The 15908-nt window shown below is 43.9% G+C and overlaps 9 protein-coding genes across 9 annotated transcripts; 4 read left to right on the forward strand and 5 right to left on the reverse strand.

Moving 5' to 3' along the window:
* Nucleotides 1–289: 289 nt before the first annotated feature.
* PUMCH_003529 (uncharacterized protein) lies at nucleotides 290–1555 on the reverse strand (the record flags this gene model as incomplete). Its single annotated transcript, XM_063022492.1, has 1 exon — nucleotides 290–1555. The coding sequence occupies one exon, from the start codon at nucleotides 1553–1555 to the stop codon at nucleotides 290–292; it is 1266 nt and encodes a 421-aa protein (XP_062878562.1).
* Nucleotides 1556–1874: 319 nt separating this feature from the next.
* PUMCH_003530 (uncharacterized protein) lies at nucleotides 1875–4280 on the reverse strand (the record flags this gene model as incomplete). Its single annotated transcript, XM_063022493.1, has 1 exon — nucleotides 1875–4280. One exon carries the CDS (start codon nucleotides 4278–4280, stop codon nucleotides 1875–1877), a length of 2406 nt encoding a protein of 801 aa, XP_062878563.1.
* Nucleotides 4281–5326: 1046 nt separating this feature from the next.
* PUMCH_003531 (uncharacterized protein) lies at nucleotides 5327–6754 on the forward strand (the record flags this gene model as incomplete). Its single annotated transcript, XM_063022494.1, has 1 exon — nucleotides 5327–6754. The coding sequence occupies one exon, from the start codon at nucleotides 5327–5329 to the stop codon at nucleotides 6752–6754; it is 1428 nt and encodes a 475-aa protein (XP_062878564.1).
* A 577-nt stretch (nucleotides 6755–7331) lies between these two features.
* On the forward strand, nucleotides 7332–8309 carry PUMCH_003532 (uncharacterized protein; the record flags this gene model as incomplete). Its single annotated transcript, XM_063022495.1, has 1 exon — nucleotides 7332–8309. The coding sequence occupies one exon, from the start codon at nucleotides 7332–7334 to the stop codon at nucleotides 8307–8309; it is 978 nt and encodes a 325-aa protein (XP_062878565.1).
* A 1483-nt stretch (nucleotides 8310–9792) lies between these two features.
* PUMCH_003533 (uncharacterized protein) lies at nucleotides 9793–10041 on the forward strand (the record flags this gene model as incomplete). The annotated part of the gene is made up of 1 exon (XM_063022496.1): nucleotides 9793–10041. One exon carries the CDS (start codon nucleotides 9793–9795, stop codon nucleotides 10039–10041), a length of 249 nt encoding a protein of 82 aa, XP_062878566.1.
* A 698-nt stretch (nucleotides 10042–10739) lies between these two features.
* Nucleotides 10740–11564, reverse strand: PUMCH_003534 (uncharacterized protein; the record flags this gene model as incomplete). Its single annotated transcript, XM_063022497.1, has 1 exon — nucleotides 10740–11564. The coding sequence occupies one exon, from the start codon at nucleotides 11562–11564 to the stop codon at nucleotides 10740–10742; it is 825 nt and encodes a 274-aa protein (XP_062878567.1).
* A 543-nt stretch (nucleotides 11565–12107) lies between these two features.
* PUMCH_003535 (uncharacterized protein) lies at nucleotides 12108–12365 on the forward strand (the record flags this gene model as incomplete). The annotated part of the gene is made up of 1 exon (XM_063022498.1): nucleotides 12108–12365. The coding sequence occupies one exon, from the start codon at nucleotides 12108–12110 to the stop codon at nucleotides 12363–12365; it is 258 nt and encodes an 85-aa protein (XP_062878568.1).
* Nucleotides 12366–13230: 865 nt separating this feature from the next.
* On the reverse strand, nucleotides 13231–13950 carry PUMCH_003536 (uncharacterized protein; the record flags this gene model as incomplete). The annotated part of the gene is made up of 1 exon (XM_063022499.1): nucleotides 13231–13950. The coding sequence occupies one exon, from the start codon at nucleotides 13948–13950 to the stop codon at nucleotides 13231–13233; it is 720 nt and encodes a 239-aa protein (XP_062878569.1).
* An 807-nt stretch (nucleotides 13951–14757) lies between these two features.
* On the reverse strand, nucleotides 14758–15627 carry PUMCH_003537 (uncharacterized protein; the record flags this gene model as incomplete). The annotated part of the gene is made up of 1 exon (XM_063022500.1): nucleotides 14758–15627. The coding sequence occupies one exon, from the start codon at nucleotides 15625–15627 to the stop codon at nucleotides 14758–14760; it is 870 nt and encodes a 289-aa protein (XP_062878570.1).
* Between the last annotated feature and the right edge of the window lie 281 nt (nucleotides 15628–15908).

Here is a 15908-nt window from a genome sequence, read left to right on the forward strand (position 1 = left end):
ACCGGGTCGACTTTGGTGGATGTTGCAGTGCCATTTTTCTTATTCTTATTGCCTATGTCGACTTTGTAATCAAAAGCTAGCCTTTCGTTGGTTTGATATGTAGCTTCTAGTGGTAAAATATCTAAAGAGGATTCTTGATTTGAAGTGTCTCTGAGAGCCCGATAAGAGTGCAAAATGGATGGCTCTTTGCACAAGAGTATTACATATCTCATTCCTTGAAGGTTTATAGTACTTACTTATTGTAATCAATTGTGACTGAGAGCACGGCAGTCGAAAAACTTCTTTGCCATCAACAGGTCCAGATCTTAACAGTGGTATCCCATGAGGCTGTGGCCAAACCTTGCCCATCTTCGCTCACTCTCACCAGATCCACTCGATCATGATGAGCAACAGACCCGACGCCTACCCTTTCCACAATTTTCTTCTGGAAAAGATCCCAACAGATACAAGAATAGTCGGCATAGCAGGTGTACATTATGCGACCAGACTTGCTGATGGCAATAGAGGTTACACCTGAAATATCATATCCATTGCCTCTCCGATTACTGGCTGTCAGCCCAGGCGACGGTGGAGGTGGCGGCACGTGAAGGCTACTATTGGGCTGCAAAATGCCAAAAGCAGAAGGTTCTTTTTTATACTCGAATTGGTCCTGGAGTACATAGGACTCAATAGGACAGAGTGACCGGATATCGAAGAGCTGACACCGCCCTAGATCATCCCCAGATACGAAGCTGTTGCCATCAGGTGACTGAGTGACTACATTGACGTCAGAGACAGACACAGAAAACGAATGTACACATTTGGGCTGCCGGCAATCCCAAAGACGTACATGGCCATCTGCGCCTGAAGAGTAGAAACTCCATGGAGTCTTGAGATCTTGAGGTGCAATCAGCACCGAAGTAATATCACCGGAGTGCTCGGTATATTCTCTAATCTTGCATCTCTTCTCAACGTCCCATAATCTGATCAATGAATCTCCAGAGCCAGTGATTACCTCTCGATCAGAAAGAAACTCCAATACACCAATGTATGCCTGGTGCTGAGTGGACATAGTAGACTGCCCCCTTTTAGAGAGCTCAATGCTATCAGAATTTTCTTCCAATAACTCATCCAGATCAACGTTTACATTATACATGGTGCATTTGTTCTCTAAACCAGCCACAGCCACGAGCTTTCCAGAGGGAGAATACGAGCAGGCGAGAGCCCATCGATGAACCAACGGGATAGCTTGCAACTTCAAACCACTCAAAACATCCCAGATAATTCCAAACCCGTCTTGACACACGGACAATAGCTTTTTGGAGTCTGGACTGAACTTGATATCCACCACTTTATTTAAGTGGCCCGTCAATGTCACATGGTGTGTCAAGTATTTCTTGGGAGGAATCGGAGGAATATGGCCACTGATTTCCGAGATAGTAACATCCATGGTTCGTTTTCTCCATTCTTCGTATTCTCCACGCAAGATGTGACCGGTTTGTGACGCAATCGAATACTTTCTGAGCTCCTCCGTTTGCACCAGCGCAAAGGGGGCCTCTATGGTTGTTGCTGACATCTGTAAGATTGAAATCGACAGGAAAAACGATGTATTTTATACGTTTTTGCATTACTGGTCACATACCCGCTGCCATATACATAGTACTGCAGGTAATCGGACTTTACTTCGTAAATTCGGTCTACATGCACATCTGCAGGTCAGATCTTCCCAATGAGGAAAGTCTGTTACACACCCACGATAATGCTGCAAAAAACACAAAGGAGCACCGTATTAGTATGAAAAGAGAAAGAAAAAAGATCGAATGGATGAAGCGGCTAATGTGAAATCAGCATTTGAATGTGAATACAAAAACTTCATTTTTTATCGTAGATGAATGCTATGCCTTGTGACGTTTTGACGTGTCTTGTGCTTCAAATCCATCTTCAATTGGACTGTCCCTCTTTTGCATTGTTGGAACAGGAGCAGCGGCAGTCTTTTTTGTCCGAGCCGTCTTGGCTCTCAGTTTGTCATCTCTATCCAAGTCACCAGTGACTTTCTTAAGATACTCCGGCACCGGAAGCCTTGACTTCAAAAAAAACATCTTCCAATTACGGGCTTTGTCCTTCAATTGCACCTGTGTTCTGTTTTTAAGTGATTCGTTGATCTGTCCGCCTTGACCGAAAAGTTCCAAAATGGTAGACCAATGAGGTCCCTTAAGTTCCAAAGCGTAGCGTAGTGCCTTTTCTTCTTCTCTTGTCCATGGACGACGGTTAGGAACTCTGCCCGATATGCCAGGATTAATGCGAAGGTGAATCTGCTGTTCTTGAATCTCACTAGGAAGTAGCCCGGCTGTAATGTCCTTGATCTCCTGGTTATTAGAAAGATCGTTGGAGTCTGGACCATGCACCGGCGGACTGCCAATTGAAGGTGCTGAATTTCCAACCGACTCTTGTAGAAGCAGGTTTCCAGAGAGATTTTGTAGAGCTTCATCGCTATGAGGCGTGAGGGAAGAATCGATTTGACTAGAAATTCGGCTCGATGCAATTGATCTGTCCACACGAGAAGCACTGGATCTAGTCTTTTTGCCCCAAATCAAGATGCTCATGTCTTTGCAGACCAAATCAAAAAGATCTTTGAGAAAGGCGAACCATTCAAACTGTTCTCCGAAATTTTCAGATTCGCTTTTGAGGAGAGTGTCTTTTCGCGATTTACATCTGTTGACGAAGTCTATTTCTGTTGGTGAGAGAGTTTTCACACCTCTTCTCTCAAGAAGAACTTCTTCAAGATTGGATGGGAAAACATCTTCCAATATGGCTTCTCTGGATCTTTCACCAGCAACCAAGCCTGAGATGAATGCTTGAGTTTTGAGATCCAAGTACAACGTGGCTTGTGGCTTGAAAATTTTGCCCACTTTGTCACCGATTACAGCATTGACGTTGCTTTGAAGACTCATATTGCTTGGAGACATGTTGGACATGGAATTTGCAGGGTCAAGATTATTCAAGGGGCAAAACACCGATAAAAACGCCTCATTCAAATGAAAGAAGCCCGCTTCTAGAAGACCGAGCGTTGCTGCTAGAAATGTGGCCAAATTGACTTTTCTCAAAGTGGACTCAATGGATTGTTCACGGTTGCGGAACACGCTTAAAGTTTTATCACCCTCTTTCCACATACCAGGCGCTAAATGCTCCACTGTAATAAATGGATCTTCCTCGGAATAGAGTCTCTTCGTGACTTCAAAAAGAGAGGCCAAATCTCTAAAGGCGGCACCTTGAGCCGTATCAGGACTAGAGGCCAAGTCTATGATTTTTTGATAAGGCCCCACGGCAAAGTATCGAAGCAATTGGGTGGCCAAATTGTCCAAGACTGGAAGTGTACCTATTAGTAATTGAATACGAGCTGGCAAGTAATCCGGTGCAACAATGGGAAGCGGAAGGGCTGCAAGATGAACACTTGCCAACAGAGCTACTGGTGGGACATGACTCGAAAGTGCATTGTATGCGGCAAGTGCAGTATTTGTAGCTAAAAGTTCGGAGTCAGCGGGGATATGCGCAGCACGATTCTGTTGTGTGACGGTGGAATTGTCAGAAGGTTGCGAGGCAGCGGCAGCGGCAACAGCATGAGCAGAAGCGGCCGCAACAACAGGGCCCGATTCGTAGGATGGATGCTGGTGGTCAAATGAAGAGTGCGACAAGGTGCCATAATCTCCATGAGAGTGTTCGAAGTGATTATTGGACGAAGCCAGTTTATCTGAGGATGTAGCACGCTTGAGTTCATCCGCAATCATCTGCAAATGTTGTTTCTCATCGTCCTGATCCATTTGTGACGTTTGCAGGTGGTCATAATGCAGGCTGGATATGTTGTCGATATGGTTCTTTTGGTTTTGTAACATTTGACCCGAAGCCGAGGAGCTCCCTTGTTGAAGCTGCTGCTGCTGCAAGTCGTGTTCTGCAATGGCACGCTGAATTTCCTGATCGAGACCATCCTCGGTGAACGTCATCTTATCGATATTTGCGTCTTCCATATGATTACCCAGTAGTGACAGATGAGGGTCCACTGAAGGCTTGTCGCCATAGTTATGGTCTAAAGAGGGATTTTCCTGGGCTGTGGCATCATGAGACGCGCTTTCTTCGGAGGCATCTCTGTTCTGCGCATGAGTTTTGTCATTGTTGTGGTGATCTGAGTGGTTTCCTGTGGTCAACAGGTCAATTTTGGGCGAGGAGAGGCCGGATTTTCGCAGGTCGTTTTGCGAATCCTCGGCTGTAGACGCCAAATGAGTTTGTGGGTAGTTCGAGTCACTCATTGGAGTTGAATTGGAAAAGTTGTGATGAGATGACTATAACCTATTGTTTCAGATGAGAAGGATGCAGGTTTGATGGTATGGGGAAGATGAGAAGAGATGAGGAGGAAATTTGAAAATGGGAATACTCGGACTGAATGGAAATTTACATGATATAAGGATTGCTTTCATTTTGGGTTTTTCTGAGAGTTTTTTTTTTGCGGAATGTGTATGAGTGGTTTGGTAATAGTCTTTGGTTCAATGGGGGAGACCATTGGCGGTGAATCCGTGGGTATTAGAATTGAGTACGGAGAAAACGGGTTATTTTTGTAAAGAACTTTTTCAAATGATGATTCTTGCGAGAATTGGCATCGATGTTCTGTACCGTTCAGTTGTCAATGAACGGGTAGGACACCCGATAGAATATGCACTACAAATGGAGTTTTCAGCAGATTCTTGCAGAAAGAGAGCAGACAGTTAATCACTGATTTTCACTTCGAAGATGAATTTCACATGTCATATGTGTACATACGAAAGAACCTCCATCTACAAGCAGCCACTGAACATGCACAAAAAACTGAGAGGAGACAGACTCAATCATCTGAATATGCCTACGAAAAAAGAGAAGAAAAAAAAAAGAATGAAAAAAAAGCCAAAAACAAAATATTAACGAATATTCGAGAAAAAATCTCCACACTTTCTATAACTGATAACAGTCAGCTATATAAAGGAACAGTACCTCATAATCCTTATCAGGATCATTTATTAACAATCACCCAGACAGAACCAATACACATACACAAAGAATAGAAATAAAAATGTATAACTTCAAAACAACGAAACCTCCAATTTTCTCAACCACCCTTTTTTCAATCCCCCCGCGACCCGATACGGCATCTGCCGCTAGTTGCCGTTTCTTGTCGCTAGCGCACTCCTCCCGCTAACACCCGCCTATTTGGGACGTTAGCGGCACTCGATTCTCTGCAATATAAAAGCTGGAGCACCCGCACTTGAAATAAAATTTGAACTATACAAAGTAAAGTCGCACTTTTTTATATTCATATTTCGCAATGCCTCACCCTACCATCTCTGTATGTGAGGGTTACTTCCCAGAAGAGCCAGTTGCACCAGTAGTGGTGACTTCCTCGCCAGGTCCAAAACTGAAGAAGGCTGCTGACGCTTTGAATAAGGTCTTCGACTCGAGAGCTGCATACTTTGTTGCTGACTATGCCAAGTCTCAGGGCAACTACATCGTCGATGTCGACGGAAACTCGTACTTGGACGTCTATGCTCAGATCGCTTCTATTCCATTGGGTTACAACAACCCCAAATTGGTGGAGGTTGCCAAATCCGACAAGATGACATCTGCCATTATCAACAGACCTGCTTTGGGTAACTTCCCTGGTGCCGATACCGAGGAGATCATCGCTGAATTGTTGAAGGTGGCTCCAAAGGGCCAGGACAAGGTGTGGTCTGGTTTGTCTGGTGCCGATGCCAATGAGTTGGCTTTCAAGGCCGCCTTCATGTGGTACCAAAGCAAGAAGAGAGGCTACTCAAGCGGATTTTCTACCGAAGAAACTGAGTCGGTAATGAAAAACCAGGCACCAGGCTCTCCAGAGCTCGCCATCATGTCCTTTGAGCGCGCCTTCCATGGTAGATTGTTCGCTTCGGCCTCTACTACCTGCTCCAAGCCTATCCACAAGTTGGACTTACCTTCTTTCAACTGGCCTAAGGCCGAGTTCCCTTCCTACAAGTACCCCTTGGAGGCTAACGTTGCCGCTAACCAAGAGGAGGACCGTAGATGCTTGGCTATCGTCGAGAATTTGTTGAAGACTTGGGCTGTTCCTATCGCTGCAGTATTGATTGAGCCAATTCAGTCCGAGGGTGGTGACAACCACGCCTCAAACGAGTTCTTCCAGGGTTTGAGAGATGTCACCTTAAAATACGGCTCTCTCTTGATTGTTGATGAGGTCCAGACCGGTGTGGGTGCCACAGGAACTTTCTGGGCTCACGAACACTTCAACATGTCTCCTCCTCCAGACATGGTTACCTTCTCCAAGAAGTTCCAAAGCGCAGGCTACTACTTCCATGACCCAGAGATCATTCCAAACCAACCATACAGACAGTTCAACACCTGGTGTGGTGACCCAGCTAGAATGATCTTGGCAGGTGCCATTGGAAAGGAGGTTGTTGACAAGGACTTGGCAAAGCAGGCCGCCCGTGTCGGTAACTACTTGTATCCTAAGTTGGAGGCTTTGGCGGGCAAGTATCCAGCTTACATGGCTGACTTGAGAGGTAAGAACAGAGCTACCTTCATTGCCTGGTCTTTCAAGGATGCATCCTTGAGAAATAAGTTTTTGGCTGACATGAAGACTGTTGGCATCAATGTTGGAGGATGCGCCGAGGACAGTGTCAGATTGAGACCAACCTTGGTTTTTGAGGAGAAGCACGCCGACATTCTTGTTGCTGGCATCGAGAAGATCTTGTCTTCATACTAAGCCCATAACAATTGTATTATTGAGAGGATTGGGTATATATTAATGTTAATTGAATTATTGGACAAACTTGAGGGCGATAATTGAACCCATTTCGTAATGCGATATAAATCGCTTGAGAATCACTGGAATTTATCAGCAAAGGTCAAGTCAAAACGAAGTTAAGAACTCGAGCACTTAATAAAATCAAGTCCAGTGTCCTAATTTCCTATACCTACACGCTTAATCGTAGTCATCACTTCTTTGACCCGGGTGTTCTTATCGCCGGGATCTTAACAAACACAATGAGCGTGTTAAATCCGAACAAACTCGGAGTCCAAAGCAAAAAAGAGAATAAATGAAAAGCATATGTGAGAAGTAAAGTTGCGGTATAAATTATAATCGTAGATCGATTCCCTTGTCATTCTTCAACACATTACAATTCTCCATTTTGCACCCATCCTATCTACAGGAGCCCAAACTTTTCACCAACCAACTACTCCTCCGATACCGCCAAATCGCGACTTAGGAACGCCGTTTTAAGCCAGGCGAGTCTTCAGCCAGTGGTAACTATTTTTGACCAAGAAAAGACCCATTTACCATGCAAGAAGAGGCGCGTAACCAATCAGAAGTCGCCGAAGACTCGTATAGCCGGATCAAAAGGCTAATAAAACGGGATCTGAATGCATCGCTTATTGCTGGAGGCATTGCGGGCGCTGTCTCCAGAACAGTGGTTTCTCCTTTTGAGCGTGCGAAGATTTTGTTGCAGCTCCAGGGTCCAGAATCGCAGAAAGCTTACAGGGGTATGTTCTCAACGATCTGGAAGATGTATTTGGATGAGGGCTGGCGCGGGTGGTTTCGAGGAAACACGCTTAACTGCGTGCGGATAATTCCGTATAGTGCAGTGCAATTTGCCGTGTTTGAAGAGGTCAAAGTAGTTCTAAAAAAGATGAACTTTAACGAGAAAATTGGCGTAGATGGCGCTGATCGACTCGTTGCGGGCTCGGCTGGAGGTATTGTTTCTGTCGCTGTCACATATCCATTGGATTTAGTGCGTGCTCGCATCACAGTGCAGACCGCTTCGTTGAATTTACTCAACAAGGGCAAGATGGTGAAGCCTCCAGGAGTATGGGAGACTCTCCGTGATGTGGTAGCTAAGGAAGGTGGATTCTCTGCTCTTTACCGAGGGATTGTGCCCACAACATTAGGAGTAGCACCATATGTTGCGATCAATTTTGCCTTGTACGAAAAACTTCGAGATATGATGAAGTATTCAAGCCAGGACTATAGCAACCCTGGTTGGAAACTCGCCGCTGGAGCGTTCAGTAGCTTCGTTGGAGGTGTGCTCATATATCCTTTGGACTTACTACGAAAGAGATATCAGGTTGCAAGCATGGCTGGAGGAGAGTTGGGATTTCAGTATCGGTCAGTGACGCATGCACTCATTACGATTTTCCAAAAAGAAGGCTTCTTCGGCGCATACAAAGGCTTGACGGCCAATTTGTACAAGATTGTGCCTTCTATGGCAGTGAGCTGGCTCTGCTACGACTCTCTTCGGGAAGCCATTGCGGCTTGGTAGGGCAGAGCTCTTACTTCAGTTCGATTTTCGGAAAACATGTTTTCTGAGAGCTAGAAATATTCAGTAATTTATAAATTAGAGACAAGGCTAGTGAAACCTTTGATATGTGTAGGGGCGAGGAGAGTGAGTTTCTACTAAGGTATAGAGCCCAAAGAACAATGTTTCGAAGAAACGAGAGAGGCGGATAGAAATCTTGCTTCGAATTAGTTTATGGATATCACTAGTACTTTTTAGGCCGATAGCAACGTAATTTACAGAGACTTCTCATTGTAATCACACAATTCTTTCACTGATCGTTTCGATTCTCATTTGGCTCTACTTTGATATCTGTTCTCGGTTTAGTTATCCCATGAATCTTGATAAGCCCTGTTATCTAATACATGTATATGGTGTGAAAATGTAACAACGTCTCTTTGTGAGATGATTTTCCATTCAAATTCTAGAATTCCCTTTTTTCTTCCCGTCGATTGTAGTGAGATGTTTTAAAAGTCATCACAACTTAGGTATCGGGCGGGGATATGTATTAATCGTCCCAATAATACGGCAAATCGAGGTACCAGCTTTGCTTAATTCCGCTGTATTTTCAAATATGTTTCTATAGATCAACAATCTCGTCATCGATGCAAGTCTGCGTAATGATGACAATTCCGATTCCAAAAGGTCGGGGTTCTCTTGGTATATGTTTCAATTCGCCTTCATCATTGTTTTCATGAACACAATTCTCCGATCAGCTTTAACTCAAAACTGCGATATCTTCAGTCAGAATTTCGAAAAGGCAGTACGTTCTTCCCAAATGTCTCGAACTGCAGAGGGCCCAGCTTTTCCCTCTCTCCACAAATAAAAAAGTAATAGACTAGTTGAGGCTTTTGTTGTCCGGTTCGGTACCAAAGCGAGCGGGTTAAAGGAGATAAAATCCCTTCCCAAGATGTGTTATGGAGAATACTCTTCGAGATGAACAGAAGATTATGTTGGTGAAAATCAGGGGAAGATTCAGTACAATTTCTCAATTCCACGGGGTCTAAACTTCCTCGTTTTCTTATTCAAAGTCTTTACTTCTACGACGCTGAGAGTCTCATATGTTCTCATGTAGTACTTGTATGAACAATAATTGTTAATATTCAGAAACTTGTAGACACCCCATCAGATGGACATGTACATGACATTGATATTGGACGAAATATTCTTAGTATAGCTATGCCCAAATGGTGCTTTCCGCAAATATTTTGTACGACTACCTATACAATCGCAATACACTATCATTGAAGCGTAGCATATGAAGATCAAACCAACCAGAACAATAATCCATATTCAAAAAAAAAAATGAGTCTATCACAAATTATGTCCTCCCTGAAACCACTTCTCTATCTTCAATATCGCTATTGTCTGGTTCCACCTCACCACGTGACCAGTCTTCACATGACACCCCGATCAGCCAACCATTCCTCTTCCATCTCTCTCACACCACTGATACTATCAACACAAAATGAAGGCTGCTTCTGTCTTACTAAACGCTGCCAAGCAACAAACGCGCAAAAAGGGCAAGGTCGATGTTCCCGTTGAGATGTACCCATTGTTTGCCGCCGTCGGTGTGGCCATCACCTCTCTCGGTTACTTCACTTACAGACACTTTGCCTACGACAAACAATTGAGATTGTGGAAGAACCCTGACTTGTCCAACTTGGACGTTGTGTTGAACAAGGCTGCCGAGGAGGAGAAGTCCAAGAGCGAGTAAGCTTTTGGCGCAGATATATTCAATATAATGATTCTAGTGTATGACGTAGACGTAGATATTAAAGTAGATTACGAGGGGGTTTAATTGTAGGGCAACGAGGAGAAAGTTGTAAATTGCCGGGAGGATGTATTTATTCGTAGTGTCGGTTTTGTTGAACTTGAGGAGATTGGATAGGATCCTTGGGTAGAGTGATAGAGGAACTCGTAGAATTGATCAATGAACATGTGAGAGATTCGATTAACGAGTACTGGAGAGACTACTTTAAGATTCATTTTGAGAATCGATACTTACTTTGATTGAAGATACTTTTTTGCCATACTTTGTTTTCTGGTATCTTCTGTGTAGCCTCTGTGTGTCTAATTGAACTCAATGAATGTATGAGAATATCGCGAATTGGATTGAAAACCTTTGAAGTTGGATCAATCGCAATACCCAGAAAACTCCGGGTTTACCCTTTAATCGACTGTCATTACTCTTCTTTCTGTATGGTCATTTGTAAAGTCTTTGCGCCTGAAGCAAGAGACTAGTTTCAGGACCCACGATTTTAAGTGCTAGTTCGTCCCAAAGTATAGATAAGACCCTTTTACAGATACCAATGCTGTCCTTCCAAAACACCATCAACCTCTCACCAATGCACACTCTGAACCAGAAAGAGCCTCCAAAAAATGAACTTTATCTATCAAAATTATGTACATGGACTAATCGTCACGGATGTTTGAGTAGTAGTTGGTCACATCGTTCGTTTCGTCAAGAAGCTCAATACACTTCTTCATACCCTTAGTGTACTCCTCAGGGAAATCTACCTGATTGTCGGCATCTGCAAGATAGATATGCTTACTGTCCTTCAATTTATAGCCTCGCTGGGTCAAGTTGTTGGTCACAGTATGTAAATCGTTGTGCTCTGTAAGAACTCGGAATAGTCTCTCTCCATTGTACTCCTGTTCAGTATCCACGTACTCATCCACATCTTCAGCGCCAACATCTATAGCCACCTCCAACACATCGTCGATTTGTTCATTTTCAGAAAGAGGCTCGAAAATGATCTCGCCCTTCTTCTGGAACATATACTGACATGGACTCAAAGACGCATTGATTTTCGACAACGCGTGTTTGACATGGCTGACCGTACGGGTCTTATTATCCGTAGTAGCCTCAACAATCATGGCAATACCTCCCGCGCCCATAAATTCATACAACACATCGAAGGTCTGCACACCCTCATTGGACACTTCTCCAGTTCCTCTTTTCACTGCATTGTCGATGATTTTTTTCGTTATACACATCTTTTTTGCCTTTTCTAGAAGAGTGACAAGCTGCGAGTTACCTTCCAAACCTCCCTGTTTCACACTGGAGGTGATTCTTGTGGCCAACATGTGAGCGTCTTTTGATTTTTTGGCGTCATTTTTGGCCTTATCGTGTCGAATATTTTGCCATTTAGAGTGTCCAGCGGCACTGACACACGACCCGCTGAAAGAACGTGCCCCGATTGGTGTGAGCTGTCGAAGACGATTCAAGTGGAGCATTAGAGTTGAATGTATGGGGGAGGGAGAATCTGGAATGGGTGCAAATTTGTTGTATAACAGGCCAGATGAAGGTAAAATATATCTTAAAAAGGTAAATGGGGGAAACTGCTAGGGAATACAATTCTTGGATTTCTTGAGTTTCCATTGATTGGTTGTTTTTTTCTGATTCTTTCTCTTGTTCTGATTTTGCAGTTCCATCTCTGGTGATCATGTAGTAACTCAGAATGACGTAGCCGTTATTTTTCTCTTGCAAATTTGAAAATCCGACAAATTCTCTCATATCGGCTCTACGAAAATCAGAGAGAGTTACAAGAATTTTGTGGATGCTTGCTTGGAGGTGCTTTTAAAAGATTTGCAGTAATGAACTTGCGCCAATCATCTCCAACAAAATCAGATAATTTCGGTGCCGATCATATCACAGCAAAAGCTCAAGAAAGAAAACATGCTCCAAATTTCAGCATTAGTCGTCCTGCTAATTTTGACAATTTGTCATCCCACTTCTTTGGGGAAAGATAGTACCACAGTTCTTCCTCACTTCTAAACATGTCTACCGCATCCAAAGTCACATTTGCAACTTCTTGCCTCTTTGCAGTTGGATCGTTCATCTACATCAATATTGAGCAGCGCATAGAAAGAGAAAACCTCAGGCAGGGCCCTATCAAGGATGCCGAAAGAATGAGAAAGAAGCTTTCCAAGAAACAGATGGCAAACGATTTGGAACATAAGGAACAGATTGCATTACGTGAACAGTATGAGGCCGTACAGCCGCTATCGGCAGAAATTGTCCGAGGCGAGGACTAGGTCAGTGATTGGTCTGAAACCAATAGATCCAGGAATTCTCTAACAGAAAGATATGAGAGTACCGATTGAAAACTTGTAAAAAGAGAGACACCTCTCGTGATTTGCGAAAAATCTCGCCCTTTGTAAATAGAAATGAATTGTTAGATTAGATTAACAGATTTCAAACTTGAACCCGAACACGATTATAGAGAAGCCATTCATGAAGTGAAAGACCAATTTAATAAATCCAAAGAGCGATTCGAATGAGATGCTAATTTGCATTCAACGAGCTTCTAGATATGCGTCGTCGGTCGGTTCTTTCCTGGTGTCAAGCTCTCGAAACTAGTCAATATCGTTGATTCTTCTTGATACAATCCTAAATTGCTTATTTCAAACAAAATCCTACGCTCTACAAATGTCTGTGTTCTTGGAGACACCGGTGGTATGTCCCGAGGGCTGCCACGAGATGTACTATGATACACTGGGGTTTTTCCGCTTTCTTGTGCGAGTCTCGAAAATCCTCAACATGTCCCGCCTTAAACGAATCACCAGAACGGGTCTTCAAAGAAAGGATGTCGAGCTGTGTACAGCTGCGCCGGAATCATGAGTGAGACTTGAAGAAGAACTGACCTCTGAAAATTTCAAACCAGTTATATACCCTTGGTGTACGGGTGCGACAACGAAATGGGCTGTCGTCTCTTGGGATAATGTTTAATTGAAACTATCTGAAGATGGTTGACATTTTTTGTAGAACACTTTGATTCATCGGGGTTTCTTTACTATTTTCCTGTTTGCAATATGCCTCGCATTCACAGCATACCTCTACATGTAATAACTCTATAATATATCATTAGCACATTTCCTTAAATAATCGGCGAATGTCGTATCACTCCATACGCCCAACAATCTGGTCATCATCGTCGTCTTCACTGGTCTTGTTGCGCTCTTCCTCTTCCTCTAACTTCAACTCATCCTCTTCACTTATCCGTAGCACGTCATCTTCAATCCGCGGCCTTATAAATCTTTTACTGGGTACATCGATATAGCCACCCACGCATCCAGGCATGGGCGAGTAATTCAGCGGGATTTGGTGGCCACCAGGCACCTGAAGCCCATCATCATCGTACTCGATCGACAGGTACGCAAGAGAAGGATGTTGAGGCGGACTCGATAGCACAGAATCTTTGTCATCAAAGCTGGAGCCCGGCTCCGTCATTCCGACTAAAATCGACGCAGCCTCCAAGAGCTGCACCTGCTGGTGCTTGGAGATAAGTAGCCTTTTCGTCATGGTCCATTCCGGGGTATGTTCCCAAAGATGCTTTGCAAGTGACAGAATATGTTTATACGCCTTTCCGCATGTTTCGCAGCGCAACAGCTCCTTAAGTCTTCCAGATTCTCCCTCCGAAGTGCGACGCACTACGAAGCTTCGCAGAAGTGTTGGAAATCCCGTACTACGGTCATTATGTGAATAATAATGCTGTCCATGCAGATGTGCACCTGGTAAACCGCCATTGCTGTGCAGTTTATGGAGAGATTTGGACGGTATGGCGTATGGAAGTGCCGATGAGTGTCTTCTTCCATGTGTATGAGCCGAGGCAGCGGTCATATTGGAATTGGACGAGAGAACACTTCTTGAAGTAAGAGAGAAATCAAAGCAAAATTGAGAAATAGAATGGTTCTGTTTGGGCTGAGTGTCGCTATTTTGGCCGTTTTTTTTTGTTTCACACGGTCTTAGATGCAAATACCCTGGCGCAGAGATGAGGTCGTGTGGATAGTGCGATGCGACTCGTAATTAGGGATGTTGACCTAATGGTCCAAGGGGATGGATGAGGAAAGAGAGGGTGGGCAAAATGGTCAAATTTTTGGAGGATAAAAATTTTCTTGGAAGTAATTGGGGTTGAGTGCCATAAAATTTCCATTTTGACAGCAATGTTTCCATGAAAGAGTCGTTTTTATCTCGTCGGTGGTGCTTCTCTGTAGCTCGCTTTAAATTCTTCTGGGGGTCTGAACTGCATACACACCCTGTCACAACCGCAGAGAACCCTGGAAAACCTTACCAGAGAGGCAGAAAAGATTTTGAAATAACTAGCTCGGGAGTATCATTTTGTGAGAGGATATAGAAGTTGCTTTTTCAGGAGTCGTCGCATTTCTTGGTGGAGATAGATTTAGTGCGTCTTGCGTGGATTACACTTACCAATTGGAGACAATGCTTGGTGGTGCATACGAAGCGACAGAGAAGAAGCTGGCTTTATGCAACGCGGGTCGCCAAAACCAGAGAAGTCTAATTTCATTTTGCATTCTGAGGTATCTGGAGATAGGAGACTAAGCAATTCAATGCTCTCCACCTCACGAAATGAAAAGGTGTTGCTTTGGTTCTTCTTTATTTGAATGAATCGAAGGCCTCAGGTAGTATCTAAAATGATGCAGCATCATCTTGAACCTCAAACCCAGCCTCGGTCATATACAAGATTTCTTGCACCTGTTCAACTACATCCACCACAGACATGTCCTTGACTTGCTGGGCTATAGCGTCATCTCGGCTATACTGTAACTGGATATTTTTGGTGAGAATCTCAAGTTCACGCAATTTGTTGAAGTAGAAGTTACGCTCTGTGCGGAGACTTTCGGCCAAGACTTGACATGTTTCCACGTTTTCTGTAAGACGGGAGATCTCCTCCGACTTCTCCATTAGCTGCTGCTCCAAATTTCCAACACGACTACTATCAGTGCGCGATGAAAGGTGTGATCCAGACGGGAGCAGCGACGAGGCAACTCTCCGTTTGGGGAGAACACTAGTACCTGTAGAAGCACCTCGGGTACCAATCTGAGAATACTTACTCAGGGTTATGGGATTGGAACCGGAAGCAATGGGAGTGCTGCCGAATGTCGTGCGTCGTGAAGAAGTGTTTCCTGCCCCCTTTCTTCGACCCACAGCATCATAATCCACATTAATGTTCAGATGGTCAACCCAATGACGACGAAACCATTGGAGTAGCTCGAGGTTGTCTTGAAGTCGACATTTGACGAGTCTTTCGACCTGTATGTTCTTGTTTATTCCATTCTTGTTGAAGGACGCTTGAAGAACCTTCATATTACTTAACGAGTCGTATTCGGAAATACTCCCGTTGAAATTGACTTTCGCTAGCGGCACACCACCATAAATAGCGTCCATTAGCTGACAATACGCGGCACCTGTTCCGCATTGTTCTACTTTTACATAGTCCAATTGAAGGGTTTGGTTTAGCCACAGTAGTAATTCCAGTCGACTCTCACCGATTACCATGCTGAAGGGCGAGTTGAATTGCAAAACAGAAGTTTTTAGGCTGTTTAATGACGATTATATTTGATTTGGTTAGAATCCCGATAAATATTTGACACGGATTGATATAGAAATGTAACGAGACGTGCGCACAAGCCGAAGGAAGAATGTGCAGTAGGAATTGATACAGCCGTGGCAATTGGAGATTTTTTTCCTAACGTTTCAGAAAACGCACGTTGTGTTTACCTTTGGGGTTTTATATAGGAATAGGTTAATACGTGTGGGGATATCTGCCGACATAAAAT

Source organism: Australozyma saopauloensis, chromosome 4 (genome assembly GCF_035610405.1).
Source record: "Australozyma saopauloensis chromosome 4, complete sequence".
NCBI classification, from domain to species: Eukaryota; Fungi; Ascomycota; class Pichiomycetes; order Serinales; family Metschnikowiaceae; genus Australozyma; species Australozyma saopauloensis.